At 43.1% G+C, this 14577-nt stretch overlaps 1 protein-coding gene across 1 annotated transcript in view; it reads right to left on the bottom strand.

The window, feature by feature from the left end:
- Positions 1–3214: 3214 nt before the first annotated feature.
- LOC138300608 (pulmonary surfactant-associated protein D-like) overlaps positions 3215–14577 on the bottom strand; it is a 158324-nt gene continuing 146961 nt past the window's right edge. Inside the window, exon 5 of the mRNA XM_069240203.1 lies at positions 3215–3839. Within this exon, the coding sequence (XP_069096304.1) occupies positions 3463–3839 (377 nt within the window). The 3' untranslated portion in view covers positions 3215–3462. The remainder of the gene's footprint in view (positions 3840–14577) is intronic.

The following is a 14577-nucleotide window of genomic DNA, read 5'->3' on the forward strand; positions in this document are numbered from 1 at the left end:
GAGGGAGTTTCTGGAAAGCATCTGAAGTGAGCCTTGTGGTTCTATGAACAGTTTAAAGAGTGATGAGGGTAAGATAGAACCTTCTGAAATATTCTAAACTCGGGATCAAATTCTGTTTGACAATAACAAATAGTTTTCTGGGTGCAGTTTTTAGGTTAGTCAATTTCTACTCTGAAAAATGCTGATTTAGCCTCAGACATATTTGTAGTATTCAGGTTCACTACTACACTCCTATACTATTTCAAGATTCTGATGGGCAGGATCTTGTCATCAGATGTGTGTAATGGTTCTGAAAGATGTTGTCTCCTTTTATGTCTCTTCTGTTTTAGTGGTGGGGGTTCATCAATGATCACATCATAAGCCTCATTCTAGTGGCTCCTCAGTGAGTGTGTCTTAGGCTCAACTGGTATATGTTGGAGTTATAAAGGTATATAGCATGCAACAGTGAACTAATCAAAATCCATGACACCTCTGACCCATTTGGTCTGTGTGGTTGGAAAGTGATCAGAGTTTTGGAAACAAGAAGGGAAAAGGGATCAGAAAGTGAGCTGATAAAGCTACTGAGATCCCAATCTCATTATTCATAATATCATCCTTAGTAACTAAAAAATCCGGTGTAGCACTACTCACGTGTGGGAGAAAAATACAATTGTAGAAGGACATAGTTTATGAAGAAGGCTGTGGTTGCCATTAACCCTTCCCCAGTGTAGACTGGAGCAACTTAAGAAAATGTTATTTGAGGAGGAACTCAATGTTTCCTCAATGAGTTTCATCGGTTGTACAGAAAATAGAAGAATGATTCTGCTGCTGACAGATTTCAGATGATGTACAGTTGTCGTTATTTAAACTTTTTTCTTTTAATTGGGTCTCGCTGAATGATCACCAGATTCCCCACAATTTTACTTGTGCTGTCAAGGTGAATTATTGAATAGCTCTTGAGGATGAGGAGATCTATTACTAACAGTAGAAGTTACTCATCCAGGTTTCACTTAAGGTTGAGCTTACCAGTGAAAATCACGTTTCTATCAATTGTGTAAAAGGCAGATGGGGGAATAAAGGATAGAATTAGAAGTAAGAATCAGGTTTCTAGACCTTTTTTGCACTTTTCATAGCTCAAACGTGGCCAGTGGGCATGGAGTCCTTTACAAAAGAAACTGATTTTACACATTTGTGGGCACAGGGCGATTAAATGACCTCCCCAGAATTATAGTATGGTGAGCCAAGGCCAAGATTTGAACCATTTTCCTTGATTCCAAAGTCAGCTGTTCCAGGTTCTAGGCCACAATCCCTCCCCTGGGATGGGATCGTTTGTCAATGGAAGTGGACTTCAGGCTTTCGGTGATCGCAATCTTCAGCACAACAGATGACTTTAAAGTAAGTGTTGTTAACAATCTAGTAGCAGTTATTTGAAACTATTACTGTGAGAGTTTCCGAGTTCTGAGACTCTTTAGTGCTGTGTGGCATGGATTGGATTTGTGGTTTAGATGAAGTTTTATTAGGAGTAGCTTTGAATGTGTGAATTGACAGTCTTCTGTACTGCAATGAGGGTTTTTTCATTTTTTTAGGTCTGAAGTGAGAGTCGCCATTTCTCAGAGGAGGATGTCAATCATGTCTGTTTGAGAGAGAATTGAAGACAAGGGGACTGTGAATTTAGTAGACCTTTTTAGAGCAGTGAGATCTCATTTTATAAGGGAAGGGAAGAAGAGAAGGCCGATATTCAGGAGAATTAGCATGATCTCCAAAACACAGGAGAGAGGGAGAAATAGAGACACAGGAGAATGGGATTTTTATTATTGTGTTTGGGAGTATGTTTGGAGAATATGTTGAGCAAATATGAGGTTTGAGATTGAATGCGACATTTAAACTGAAGCTATAGGATGTAGAGTTTAGGTGGTTTTCTGATGTTAGGGTTTTCTTGTGTTCAGATGCATTAGAAAGTGTGAATCTAAAGGTGTAGGGTGTCTGTCTCATGATTGGATTATTATTTTTCCATTATCTTATAATGAGAAAAATAATTCATCCTTTTGTGAGAAAGAGAATAATGGGAACGGTTTTGTCACAAGGGATTTTGTAATTCTGAGAAAAACGTGAGGAGTTTGAGAAAACCTTGAGTGAAAGAGAGGTGTCATATGTTGAGAGGTGCTTCCCTTTCTTTTTGAAGTAATGGTGGTCTACGGAGAAGTCATCTGGAGATGATCTAACGGTGTGATCCTTCTGAAGATAAATGTGTTGGGTGGACCAATGAAAATAGAGTCGTCAGACATGGAAAAAGATTAATAAAGAAAAGCTTACCAGGCATTTTTGAAAGATTGTTCACAGGGTATAAGTGAAAATATACCAACTCCAAAATGGCGAACTTTTTGGCACAGTGCAATTATTACAAGGATTTACAGAATAAAGCTGACCATTTTTGGAAGCATGCTTTGACCCTGGAATGAGGACTATTCTTGCCTGGATTGTGTGCAAATGAAATAATACTTGAATCTTTCATTCCTGGGAATCACAGAGTTAGAAAGGGTTGGATAGATGCACATCAAGACATTTTCACACATTTTGTACCAAACACCCAAACACATACACACATTTCCACAGACACAGACATTCAGACATGCATCGGCTTGAAGGTTCTTGTTTATAAAGAAAAAACACTGACATATGAATCAGGCAGATGTAATTGTATTGACAGTCACTCCTGAACACACAAAGAGAAAGACAGACACTCAAGGTCACAGATGCAAACACACAAAGAATAGCTAGTATAAAAAGACACATATAGCAAAACACACCTCATGTGGCATATATGCTCGGGAACACAGACCCCACCCCCTGCAGATTTATCCCGTGATTTCTGCATAATTTACTGTGTTCGTCATACCTTTTAAAGATTATGCAGCGTAGCTCAATGAATACTAAATAAAGTAATTAAAATGAATTATTTTGAATGGGGTGAAGGATACAATTATTGCTGCTGACACTCAAAAATAGACGCAATAGGATGGCCATACTGAGAAGAGAACTATTCATACAGAAAAATTCATTAAAATGTGATACTTATGGAAAAATGTTTCATGAAGTCAAGGGCCTATTCAGTAAGGACAAAGGTGGGCATTAATAAGAGGAATTATACATTCTATACTAAAAATATTTGTACCTTGATGTTTAGCCTAAACAATCAAAAGGACTAAATGAAAGAGCTTTCTTAGAGTGTTTGATTTTTTATTATGCAAGCAAAGTTTCTTGTAGGTCCCAGTTTTTGGTCTTCAGGACATTTTTGAGATTTCATGATAACTAGGATTCCAAACAAAATCTGGAAAATGAAGAGAATGCAGATTTAAATCATTACGAATGTCCCAATTTTCAAGCACAAAGCAAATCCCTTAGAAATTTGCAAACTCTCCATATTTATTCGGAATGTCTTTTCCCATTAACGCAGACGGCTTCAAAACAACTGACCACAGGAATTCAAAATTCACAGATAATAAGCCGCTTATCTCCGCATGGCATGTCGTTCCATTTCCCACTGTGAAGAATGTGTGCACAGTCTTCAATTCCTTTGTGGTTATTCGGCTCTTTTGGCAACCAGTTGCTATAGCTAATTTTCGCTCCAGTGAGGTATTTGAAGGTACCTTCTGTTTCTATGTCGTTTATCCCGAGATATGCTGACTTCCCTGTCGCGACGACAATTTCCTGGATCGCGGCATTCTCGGCCGCATTCTTCGGAGTGGCTATGAGTCCTCCGGCTTTGACACAAGCTACTCTCGCCGCTTCATAGTTCGCTTCGACGTAATTGGTCACAAAGAGTTTTTCACCCACGGTCCTGGCATTATGTAAAAGTGAAGCTGTGACAGAGAAGAAAGAAGATAAGCATTAGCTCTCTTTGTTCTTTTGATCTGAATTATATTCATTGAGGTTCTTGATCTGAGAAACCTTTGTAGTCACAATATCAGCTGACAGTTCTTTCTCCAGGTAAGTGCATAATATATGTTGCCTATTCTTAACGCCACATTCACTTTCGGTGCTGGTACAATGGTAGGCGATATTGTGGATGTGATATTGTTCCACGCAAATATTTCGACGGTGATATTGGGACTCCTCTCCTCCTGTTATGTCACTTTTTAAGCATTGTGATGGCCAACATTAAACACAAATAGCCCCAAAACCAAAACCATACATTTGAATAAAAAGGCTCATATTTTGGGGCTTATTAAACACTTGCACATTACTTGGTCGGTTACGCCATCACAAACAACACAATTAACTTCGGTAGTACACCAACCAAAGTACAAGTATGAGTTTTGTGAGAAATGTCCGCATGTCGTACCTGTGATATTTATCGGAGCTAAATATCTGATATTAATTTGACCCTGCGGATTATGGTGCTCTAAGCACCAAAATCTGCATATTATTCTTCAAAAACTTGTGGTTCGGTGGTATTTATCACACCTGACAAAATTCCAAATCACCAGAGTCAGATTTTGTCAGGTGAGATAAATATTACAACAATTACCGCCCTGTTTGTGATGAGGACCTTAGTGATTTTCAGTGATTATGAATGAAGCTGCAAATCAAGCTCAAGTTTGTGCCTTTGTCATTTAAAGCGCTGAATAATTTAGGCGCAGCCATGCACAAAAAACAAGCAACCCTGCAATGATTGCACAAATGCATGTGTTTCCAAGAAAACGTCAAGTACCCAGTGATCAAGAACGCGTGCATAAGCTTCTCATCTGTGAGACAGAAATTTGGAATTTTGTAATACAGGATCATAGGTATATCTCAATGATCTAGTGCTTTCCCCGGTTGAGAAGGGATACTTTGATCATTACTTGTGTTTTCTGATTGTAATGTCTATTTATTTTTGACCTTTGTGAGGTAAAACATATCAGAGAAACTCCATGGGGGCCTAACAAAGATAAATGGAAGAGAAAAGCAAAAGAACAAGACGGGAATTTAGAGGAGGGTGCACTGTTTGCTTTAGTGAAAAGTCATCTTTTGATGGTTGAAAAGTCCTGTTTTCATTTATTATCTTCTTAATTCCTGTGCTGCTTTATCGTTTGAATTGTGTTTTTGAAAGATGAATGTTAGTAATGGCAATTCTGGTTGGAAAGGGTATATACCTAAGCCAGACAGAACCCACTACTCTAGTCAGGGTAAATTAACCAGTGCTCAACCTATGGTAGCTTCGTTCAGAGCAGTCAGGCTTAACGTAAGAGGAAATGTGTAAAGTATTTGTGCAACACTTAAACTACAGTAACTCAATGAAGGCACCACAACAAAACTCCACAGGTGTTGTAGAAAAATAGGGAATATTTATTTGTATCAAATCAGACCCAAATAAAAGTAAATCCAACCAGTAGATCAAGAAATATAAGTTTTATATGAATGACTGTAAAAGCAGTGCTTAAATTGACTGCGCTCCTTTTAGAGCCTTTATGATAATTCTCTTTGACAAGAACAACCCAATGATAATGTTTGAATCAGTACTCCAACCATCCTTAGGAGGCCGAAAATCCACCAGGTAATTCCCCCCAGCTGACGCAATATCAATGGGATCAGCAGCAGCAACCGCACAGTCCTTGTGACTGCAGTACTTCCTTTGATGACTACAGCTGCTGATCGGTGAGTCGTGCTGCTTCCCTGCTAGAACTGGAAGGCGGGGCTGGGGCTAAGCCACAAGCAGTGCTGGTGGCCTTATTCGGGGTGCCCATGACATGGTGAGCTGCTCCTGGTGGATGAAGATGCGGCTGGGGGCGAGCCGCAAGTGGTGTCGGTGAGCCTCAGACACAGGGTCTACAATGTTTCTTTGTTGCCCTGTGGGGTTGGGTCTCACTCGGGGCACAGATCATTATTTCTCTCAGACAGAGCCACTTGTGAATGGAAGTGCAAGTTCCAAGCTCAGGTTGAGTGCAGATATTGTAAAAAGGGTTGTTGTGAATAAGTGAAGAGCTGTGCTCCCTCCATACCCACAGCAATTGGTATCTGACGCGCACCAACAGAACGGAGCGATTGTCCTGCAGACCGGCACCCGAGTATGAATGACAGTAGAAAGCAGCCAATATAGAGGTCTAGGAAGCCATGAGATCTCAGAGTGGATGTGGAGCAAGCCAGCAAGCCACTTATGAAGTTGTCGCTGTACTAAGTACATGGTACACAGTGGAAGATGAGCAAGTCCTTGGAGTCACTCTGGGAAGGACTTTAGGTTCCAGTTTGCAAGGCAGAGGTCAGCAGGCAGCAGAGCAGCACAACACAGCAGCAGAGTTTCTTCTTAGTCCACTAGTGTACAACTTGAGTGGGTCAAGAGACCCAGGGCCATATTTATACTTTTTGACGCAAAATTGCGCTAACGCAATTTTGCGTCAAAAAAATTTGCGCCGTCTAACGCCATTTGGATGCGCCATGCGGGCGTCAAATTTATACTTTGACGTACGGCGGCGCAACCAACAGGTGGGAGTCATTATTTCGTGACGCACACAGCGTCGGTCTGTCGTAAAGGAAACCAACGTAAATGCGACGCACATCACTGTGGGTCGATTTACGACAGCGCAATTGTGAAAACGCCGTTTTTTTTCACGCAATTGCGCCACATTTTTGCGCGAAAACTGCCCTTTCAGGAGAGGAGACCCAAAATGGATCCTAGATGCCCCAACAGACCCCAGGAGGATGAGAGCAGACCAGGAACCAGCCCGGAGGAAGCATACAGGACCCAGGACATATTTAAAAAAAAAAAGAAAGTGTCGCTTCAGTGCAGAGGAGCAGGAAATCCTGGTGAAAGAGGTGACGGAACACCAGCACCAACTTTTCATCAACTCCAAATTGCCACTCAGTAGGAGAGAGGCCATCTGGAAACAAATTGTGGACAAGATTAACAGTGTGGCTGAAGAACGCCGGACAGTCACCGAGTGTAAGAAACGCTGGCATGACTGCAAACGTAGGACCAAAGAGAAAATGGCCAGGAACAGGAAGGCAGCAATGCAGACTGGAGGGGGGAGTCCAGCACAACAGGAGGCCCTGGACCACATGGAGGAGATGGTCGCAGCCGTCATCCCGGAGGAGATCGTCACAGGGATTCAAGGACTGGACAGCGCAGACTACCACGACACTACGCACATGCAGGGTAAGTCGCATGGGGAATCATAATGTAATAATGGGGACTGTAAGCAGGGGGGGGATACCTACTACACAATGCATGTAAGTCAGCACATATATGAAGTGGCATGGGGAAAGGGGCACGGCAGGGGGGCATGCCCAGTACTGACCGAAGCTGGGGCACGACAAAATACAGCAACCACAACAGTCCCACGGGGACATCCTGTAATTACAACAAGAGAGCCAAGGGAAAGCAGTGACAGGTGGGAAGGACACTACCTCAAATCCACATCCAGGCACTTGTATTGCAAAATCTATTCTACATCAACTAGGTCCCTATCTGTAATGCAGTAGCAAATACAACAACTGTAACTTAACTGCAAACACAGTTGACAATAACACCTCTCATCTCTGTGCAGCTATAGTACCAAATGGCAGAAACCCCACCCTGGAACATACATACCTAAATTAGGGGGTGAGGGTGACATCTGCAATTACTCCTAGAAATAAGACAAAGGTACCAGTACACTCAAATGCCGAATGTCCATAACTGACACATACATAAGCCTAAGTAAACAGCAATAGGAGCCACACAGCACTAACGATACACACATGCTGCATACGTCAGGGTCCCTCACGTGCCTGGCTAACAAGGCTACATCACTAATGTCATACTGCTCAGACAACAACATTGAGGAGGGGACACAGGCAACTGGTCACTGAAACACACCTGCAAAGTCGGACAAACAAATAGGACCTTCATACGATAAACAGGCCAATCCAATTCAAAACACATCACCCAACATCATCTCAAAACATCAAGAATGTTTACATCCATACCACATCCTAACATTGACATGCATAGGTAATGCCACGTTACATGTACAGATCATGCAATGTGAATAAAAAGTGTATGGGGCAGGGCCTGAGAGGCAAGTGTGCTGGCAGGGCAGTCACAACACCCACAGTCAGTCAAAGTGTAGTGTGGCAAGTGAAACGTATACTTTGCGCATTAGCCTCAGGCTGGAGGCCTTTGTGCATCTTACCCTCAATGTACTTATACTCATTTGCTCACATCTAAGTGCCTCAGAGCAATTTGCACTAAATGATTCTCATTGCCCTTCCTATCAGTTAATGTAGCAAATAGTCAGTCCTAAGGTGTTGTCAATTAGTCAAATCACACTGTTTTGCCTACTTCTGCACTGGAGTTTGCCAGAACATATTCACTCTGTGCCCCAGTCAAGGATACCGTCTGGTACGTTGCTGATAGATGTGGTAGGGGTCAAGGTTTGGCATTCCTGCTTAGGGAAACTTTGTCATCACCATGACATATGTCTTTTACATTCACTCCCTTGTCCCAAGACACGCATGGGGGAGTTTCCAAACAGAAAATAACAACTAGATGCTGCCTGCCTTGCTGCTGATGCACAACCAGATTCTAGCCCATTCCTCTGATATGAGGGATGATGTCTCCCCTGTGATTCTGACGGGCAACCTCCAAACTTAACAAGCTGTGCTATACATAGAACATGCAGGGGGAGAGTAGAAACAGTTAGGCACCATGAAAGCTGTGTACTAATGTATTACTCTCCTGTGGACTATTTCAATTCTAACAGTGTGTATTGTTTGTGTAAATGGGGCTCACACCTAAATTCCTACAAGTCAGTTGTACAATGAAACTTCATATCAAACTAATACTGTCTATGTCATTTGTGTATGGGAACCTACCGGAAAAGATACAAATGTGTAGGACCTGAGTGACCACCACTTCCCTGAGAAGTTCCAAAGATGTCATGCGCTCGGATGTCTAAACATTCCTTTGATGTGGGAGACCAGAGGCACTGCTAGTTAGTCTTAGCTAAATTGAATATCTGGGTGACAGAGTTATTTTCAAGTGGGTCAAACTTAGTCCCCCACACCATTAGCTATCCTGCTGCCTAGAAAGCCAAGAATCACATGTTGGATAATGAGAGCTCACCCTACAAAATGTCCCTCCATAACAATAGTGAAACACCGAGTGAGGAGTAGGAGAAAAAAACACCTATTCCTAAATAATTACAAAGCAACACCTAGAGGCGACCTGGCAGACATGTCTGAAAGATCCATATCAAACATGTGACACACAGGTGGGCCATTGGCCTACAACAATGCCCTATGACGGACAGCAGATACCTAGACAAACACAGAGTACAATGTTAAGGCATCCAAAGGCTTGTATCTTACTGGAAAATTGTCACAACACAGACACACTAATTGTACCCTGTTTCATTGCAGAGGAACACGGATCTCCTGCTGATCTGCCTGTCCATGAGTTCCCTGATGACATGGATGACGACACCATCAACCTCCCACAAGAGACCATTGACATGGTCCTTGAAAGCCTCCAAACCCCACCTTCAGTCACAAGGAGGAGCACAGAAGAAGCAGCCACCACAGGAGAACCACCCGCCACCCCAATTGTAAGACCTGCCAGCTCCAACACAGCTGAGGACTCTGACGACACTGGCACCAGCTTCGAAAGAACTGTCGTTGGGGTGCAGCGGGAGCTGGCCAAGGAGGTGCGGGTGGGGATGCAAAATATGGCAGCCAGCCTTGAGGGGGTGCGTTCGTGCATGTTGTCAACTGCTGATCAGGCAGCTGCAATGCAAGCCAGAAATTTTCTCTTGGAGGACATTTCAAAAACACTGAAGGAAATTGGCACAGCTGTCATCCAGTTGACACAACAACTCAAACTGCAAGCCACTCAACGTGTGCACGAATGCAACATAGAACCCCTCAGGGCCGACCTGGCTGCCTACCATCGGGATGTGGCTGCCATTCTGAAAAACCAGCAGGCCCTCCTTGCTGCAGTACTGCCCTTCCTTACTCAACAGGGATCAGCCCCCGGGATGTCTGCCTCCATGTCTTCTAACACTGAGGTGTGTGTTGCCCCTTCACAACCAACAACAACAAGGACACACCAGGCAACACACACATCAGAAGAAGAAGACATGGAACAGATAACATTCACACGCAAGAGTACCCGGAAGCCCTAGTCCCTGCACCATGCCCTACTCTGACCAAGGTCCTACGTTTTGACACATGCCAGTCTCACTACAACTAACCTCAATGACTGTTCGGCAATCCACTGTATGACTTGTCCACCTTGCCAGTGAATGTTTCTCTCCTACCATTTGGCATTTCATGTTCCTCTGCACTGTCTGTGACATCACCCCAGCATGTCAGGAGCATCATCCACACCCCTTCTGTAGGATCACCATGTAATAATGCACCAGAAAGGAGTCAGCAAACATGGTGAATGGACATTTTGCACAACACCACTTATAAATAAATATCACTTGCACACCTATTGTGTCTCTGTGTCATTTCAAAATTCAACTGTGCAGTAGATAACTCCAAAGTGGCTGTGTGGAAACCATGTCCATTCTCTATACTACTGTCCTGATTTCATGTATACTGAATCATCTGTGCAGTGGCCAGGATTGCATCATAGCTTTACTATACTGAGGAAAATAACTGATGAAGGGACTAAGCACACACAATCATGCTGTGTTGGACAGAATGATGCACCATCTATAGCTATTCTACACAACTAATGGTGGCTGAGAAATGTAGGCACCATGCAATACTAAAATTTGAAATTATGCTGTAGAATGAAAGGAATGATAAACAAATTACACTGCATCAATCACCCTTACGGCGTATACTTCCATGAAGGAAAGTCATGCTGAATCAGTACACACATGATGTAGGTCAGCAATGATAGCAACAAGACAAGAGTGTGAACAAATCATCATCTATAAAGCTCTCCCTGAACTTCACAATGCTGTCCGACCTATCTATTTACCTACAATAACAAGTCTGGAAGCACTCTTTGTGAAGTAGGATACATACCAACCCCAAACCTTGATGATCAATGCACACTACCAATGGTGGCTCTCCAACATGGTGGATACTTACCAAGTTAGCACACGGGTAGCTGGCATGTTAAACCTCATAAGCCTGGGGAAAGGGAGCATGGAACAAAAATGTCATACTTAACATTTCTGCTACACTGATGTCAAGGCCATGAAAAGGTAGCACCTAACGCATCAGGTAAAGGGTTAACAACATTTTTATTTAAAAGTAGTAATAAAAGAGGCAACTAAGGGAAAGGTAAACCTACACTAATCTAACCTGACTACTACTAACCCACAACTGTCCCTAACTAACCTAAGCTAAACTTACTCTACACATGTAACGAAACGATCTAAACATCAACCCCCCACCCACCATTAAGAGACAAGACACATGCAGGACAACACTTACTAACCTACACACATACTATACTATCCTAAACAAACATATATATATATATATATATATATATTTTCATATTTATATATTTTTTTTTTATTTTTTTTTTATTAAACAGGAATCCCAACATTGCCCCCCACCCACCCACCCACACAAAAATATTAGATAGAAAGTATAAGGACCCCCCACCCTCTTACCTAACACTAACTAAGCTAATTACCTATACTTATCCTATAACTAACCCCCCAAACCCAACTAACAGTATGAAAAGAGGAAAGAGGGGAGAGGGGAGGGGTAAAAGTTCAGGAGGGCAAAATAACTAAAGATTTGCCCTCTGAAGTGTGCGCCGGATGGAGCGCACCTTCTTTTTAACCTCCGCCATGTCCTCCATCAGGTTGTCCACCTTTTGAATTAACCTGTCCAGTTTCCTAGACAATGCCTGGAAGGCTGCAGGGTCAATTGGAGGGTCACTGCTGGTCTGCGTGCCGGTGGAGGTGGAGATTGTCGCTGGAGTGGAGTGGCCACGGGACAGCCCTGCTCCCAACACACGGCTGGGTCCAGGTCTTGAGGAAGATGGCTGGTCCGTCGCTGGGTCCCCTTGGGCAGACCTGGTGGTTGTAGGTGGCACCGTTGGTGGAGCCTGTGGTGTGGCATACCACGCCCCGGAGGCCCGATCGGAATTGTATCTGCGGGCCATCCTCCGATACCCACATTGCACCTGCAGGATGTGCCTGTACCTCATTGCCCTGTGCTCAAAATGGTTGCGCTCTGCGGCACTCAGGTTTGCAGCTGTGAAGAGAAAAGGGAAATATTGAGCATTGAATTTACAGTGGGTTGAATCCCACAATGGCTCATTTGTCCATTACTAGAAATATATTGTATGCAGCAATTGTTACAACATAGTTCACGGAAATGCTCAGAGGAAGTACATGTGAATCATGCATCCCTAAGGTCATATCACACCTAGCATATCCATGTCTCTACATGATGGATGACATCACCCTAAACTACTCATCCAAATCATACCTAAGGCATTTGACATTATGGCACCAGCTCTTCCGCATACTGACTTCAGTACATATGTCATTCTATGTGATTACACTCACACTCCTCACTCAATAGCATTTTTAATTAGTTGTGTGCTAAGATTGAACCCCTGGCCCAGAATCATGTGTCCACACTAGGTGTCAGATGTAGGAATTTAGGAAAATCAACTAGCAAATTGCAAAGCAGAACGGTGTCTCTGACACCGTCTGCGAGTCGCTATGGGGTCCCTAAAACCCACCTCATGAACATCAATGATGTGGGTTCCAAGTTGCCCCACCTTAGCAACATGGGCACTCACGGGGATGGTGGCCTGCTGGGACCAGCAGAACTCCATAGACGTGACTGTTTTTAAATTAAGCAAGTTATTTCTCCCCAAGTGTAGGCCGTTTACCGGAAAGAAAAATGAGCTGCAATTATTTTTAAATCACAACAATTGTACTTGGAAATTTTCACGGTAATTATTGGTCCCTTAGACCACTGGCTTTTTTGCGCAGGATTCTTTTAGTCCACTCACAAAGGCTGAAGCTTTACAATGAGGACCCCTTCCAGTCAGCAAGGTGGTTACCATCCACTTCAAGTGGATGATAACAGCTACTCACTTTGCAACCACGTACTCGGTTGCAAATGGGATTGCCTACCACTGTGATTTGCAAGTAGGTCTGGTAAAACCCTTCATTATATCAATTTTGAAAAGCATTTTACTCATATGTACATGACCACCAAAGACATTTTGGATTAGGAAACAGACGTTTGCAAATCCCACACAGATATTTATGCCATTTGCAACGTGTAGACATTTTTCTCACTCTGGCCCAAGGTACTAACTCAAGTCACAAAAGGTGTTAAGTACGTGTAACATACTGGTTGCTACAGTCCTAGGTACCCTGTTTCACAGTAACATCCCAGTCTTTGTGGGTGGTGTGGGAAGAACAACCAACAATCCCATGTTCAGTGCACACCCAGGAGTGTACAGAAAGTGCAACAATTATGTGCCTTCACACACAACACCTATAAAGGGCTAGCAACACGTTGTAGTCAGCCCAACCTTGTCACATCCCAGGTCCACACATGTCAAAATGTTATGACTTAGCCCAACATAACATACTATTAGTGAGGCATGTTTAACAACACACACAGGGGAGGTAGTACACCCATTCACATGATTCAACTGAACACCTAGGGCATTGCACTCAAGTCACACACACTTCGAGTTCACCTTGTGGAAGTACATGCCCATGGAAGATCCAACCTACAGTGTACACAGTCCATCCTCAACTAGGAAGAAGCACTTGTCATCAATGCCATGTGCCTAAGCTATCTGGGAGACTGTCAGTCTGATATGCAGACTCAGTTCATGGCAAGTCCCTGACCAAATCTAACATTGACCAGTCTATTCGAAATGAGTCATACCATTCCCAATTGCCGTCATAATTGAATGGGCTACAGCCCCTCAATCTGAGAGATGACTACGTATTGCTTTGCAGAAACATAATTCTAATTTGATATCACACTAAAAGAACAAAGCCAATGAACGGCCAGCACATCAAATCATGAATTCTCTTGAACACACAGTAATCCATCATGCGTCATTACCAAACAATGTAAATAGCACTCAGGCGACACTCACTGTAGGTATCGGGGTCGTCAAAATGGGCCACCTCTCCCACGGTGTACGGGGCTGGTCCACCTGTAAAGCATGAAACAAAGATTATACTCAGACTGGGTGAACGGACAAAAGATTTCTGTTACAATGACACTGTGTGAAAATGACATGGTAATGATAGACTTTCACACATGCTCATCCTGCATGGATCACTTTGTATTCAACATTAACATTGGATGAGTCTCCTGCTCCAGTGTCACACCCTACTACACTCATGCAGTGGTCAGGACAGTCAGGTGTCGTCCAAGTTAATCCTCCATTAGTATGCACCAACAATAATGTTATCCATACATCTCAGCATGTGCATCCCCGAGAGACATTCCAAAACTGGTTTCCATGAGGACTGCATGACCACTCACAATTAAACAGGCTATTTGGACAGGGTCAACAGACAGCAACCAGACACACATGTGACATATGTGTGAACAACATGACTAACTTCATGTGACGTGACGGCAACACACATGTATAGCATCATCATGTGTTTC

Source organism: Pleurodeles waltl, chromosome 6 (assembly GCF_031143425.1).
Source record: "Pleurodeles waltl isolate 20211129_DDA chromosome 6, aPleWal1.hap1.20221129, whole genome shotgun sequence".
In the NCBI taxonomy this organism is placed as follows: domain Eukaryota; kingdom Metazoa; phylum Chordata; class Amphibia; order Caudata; family Salamandridae; genus Pleurodeles; species Pleurodeles waltl.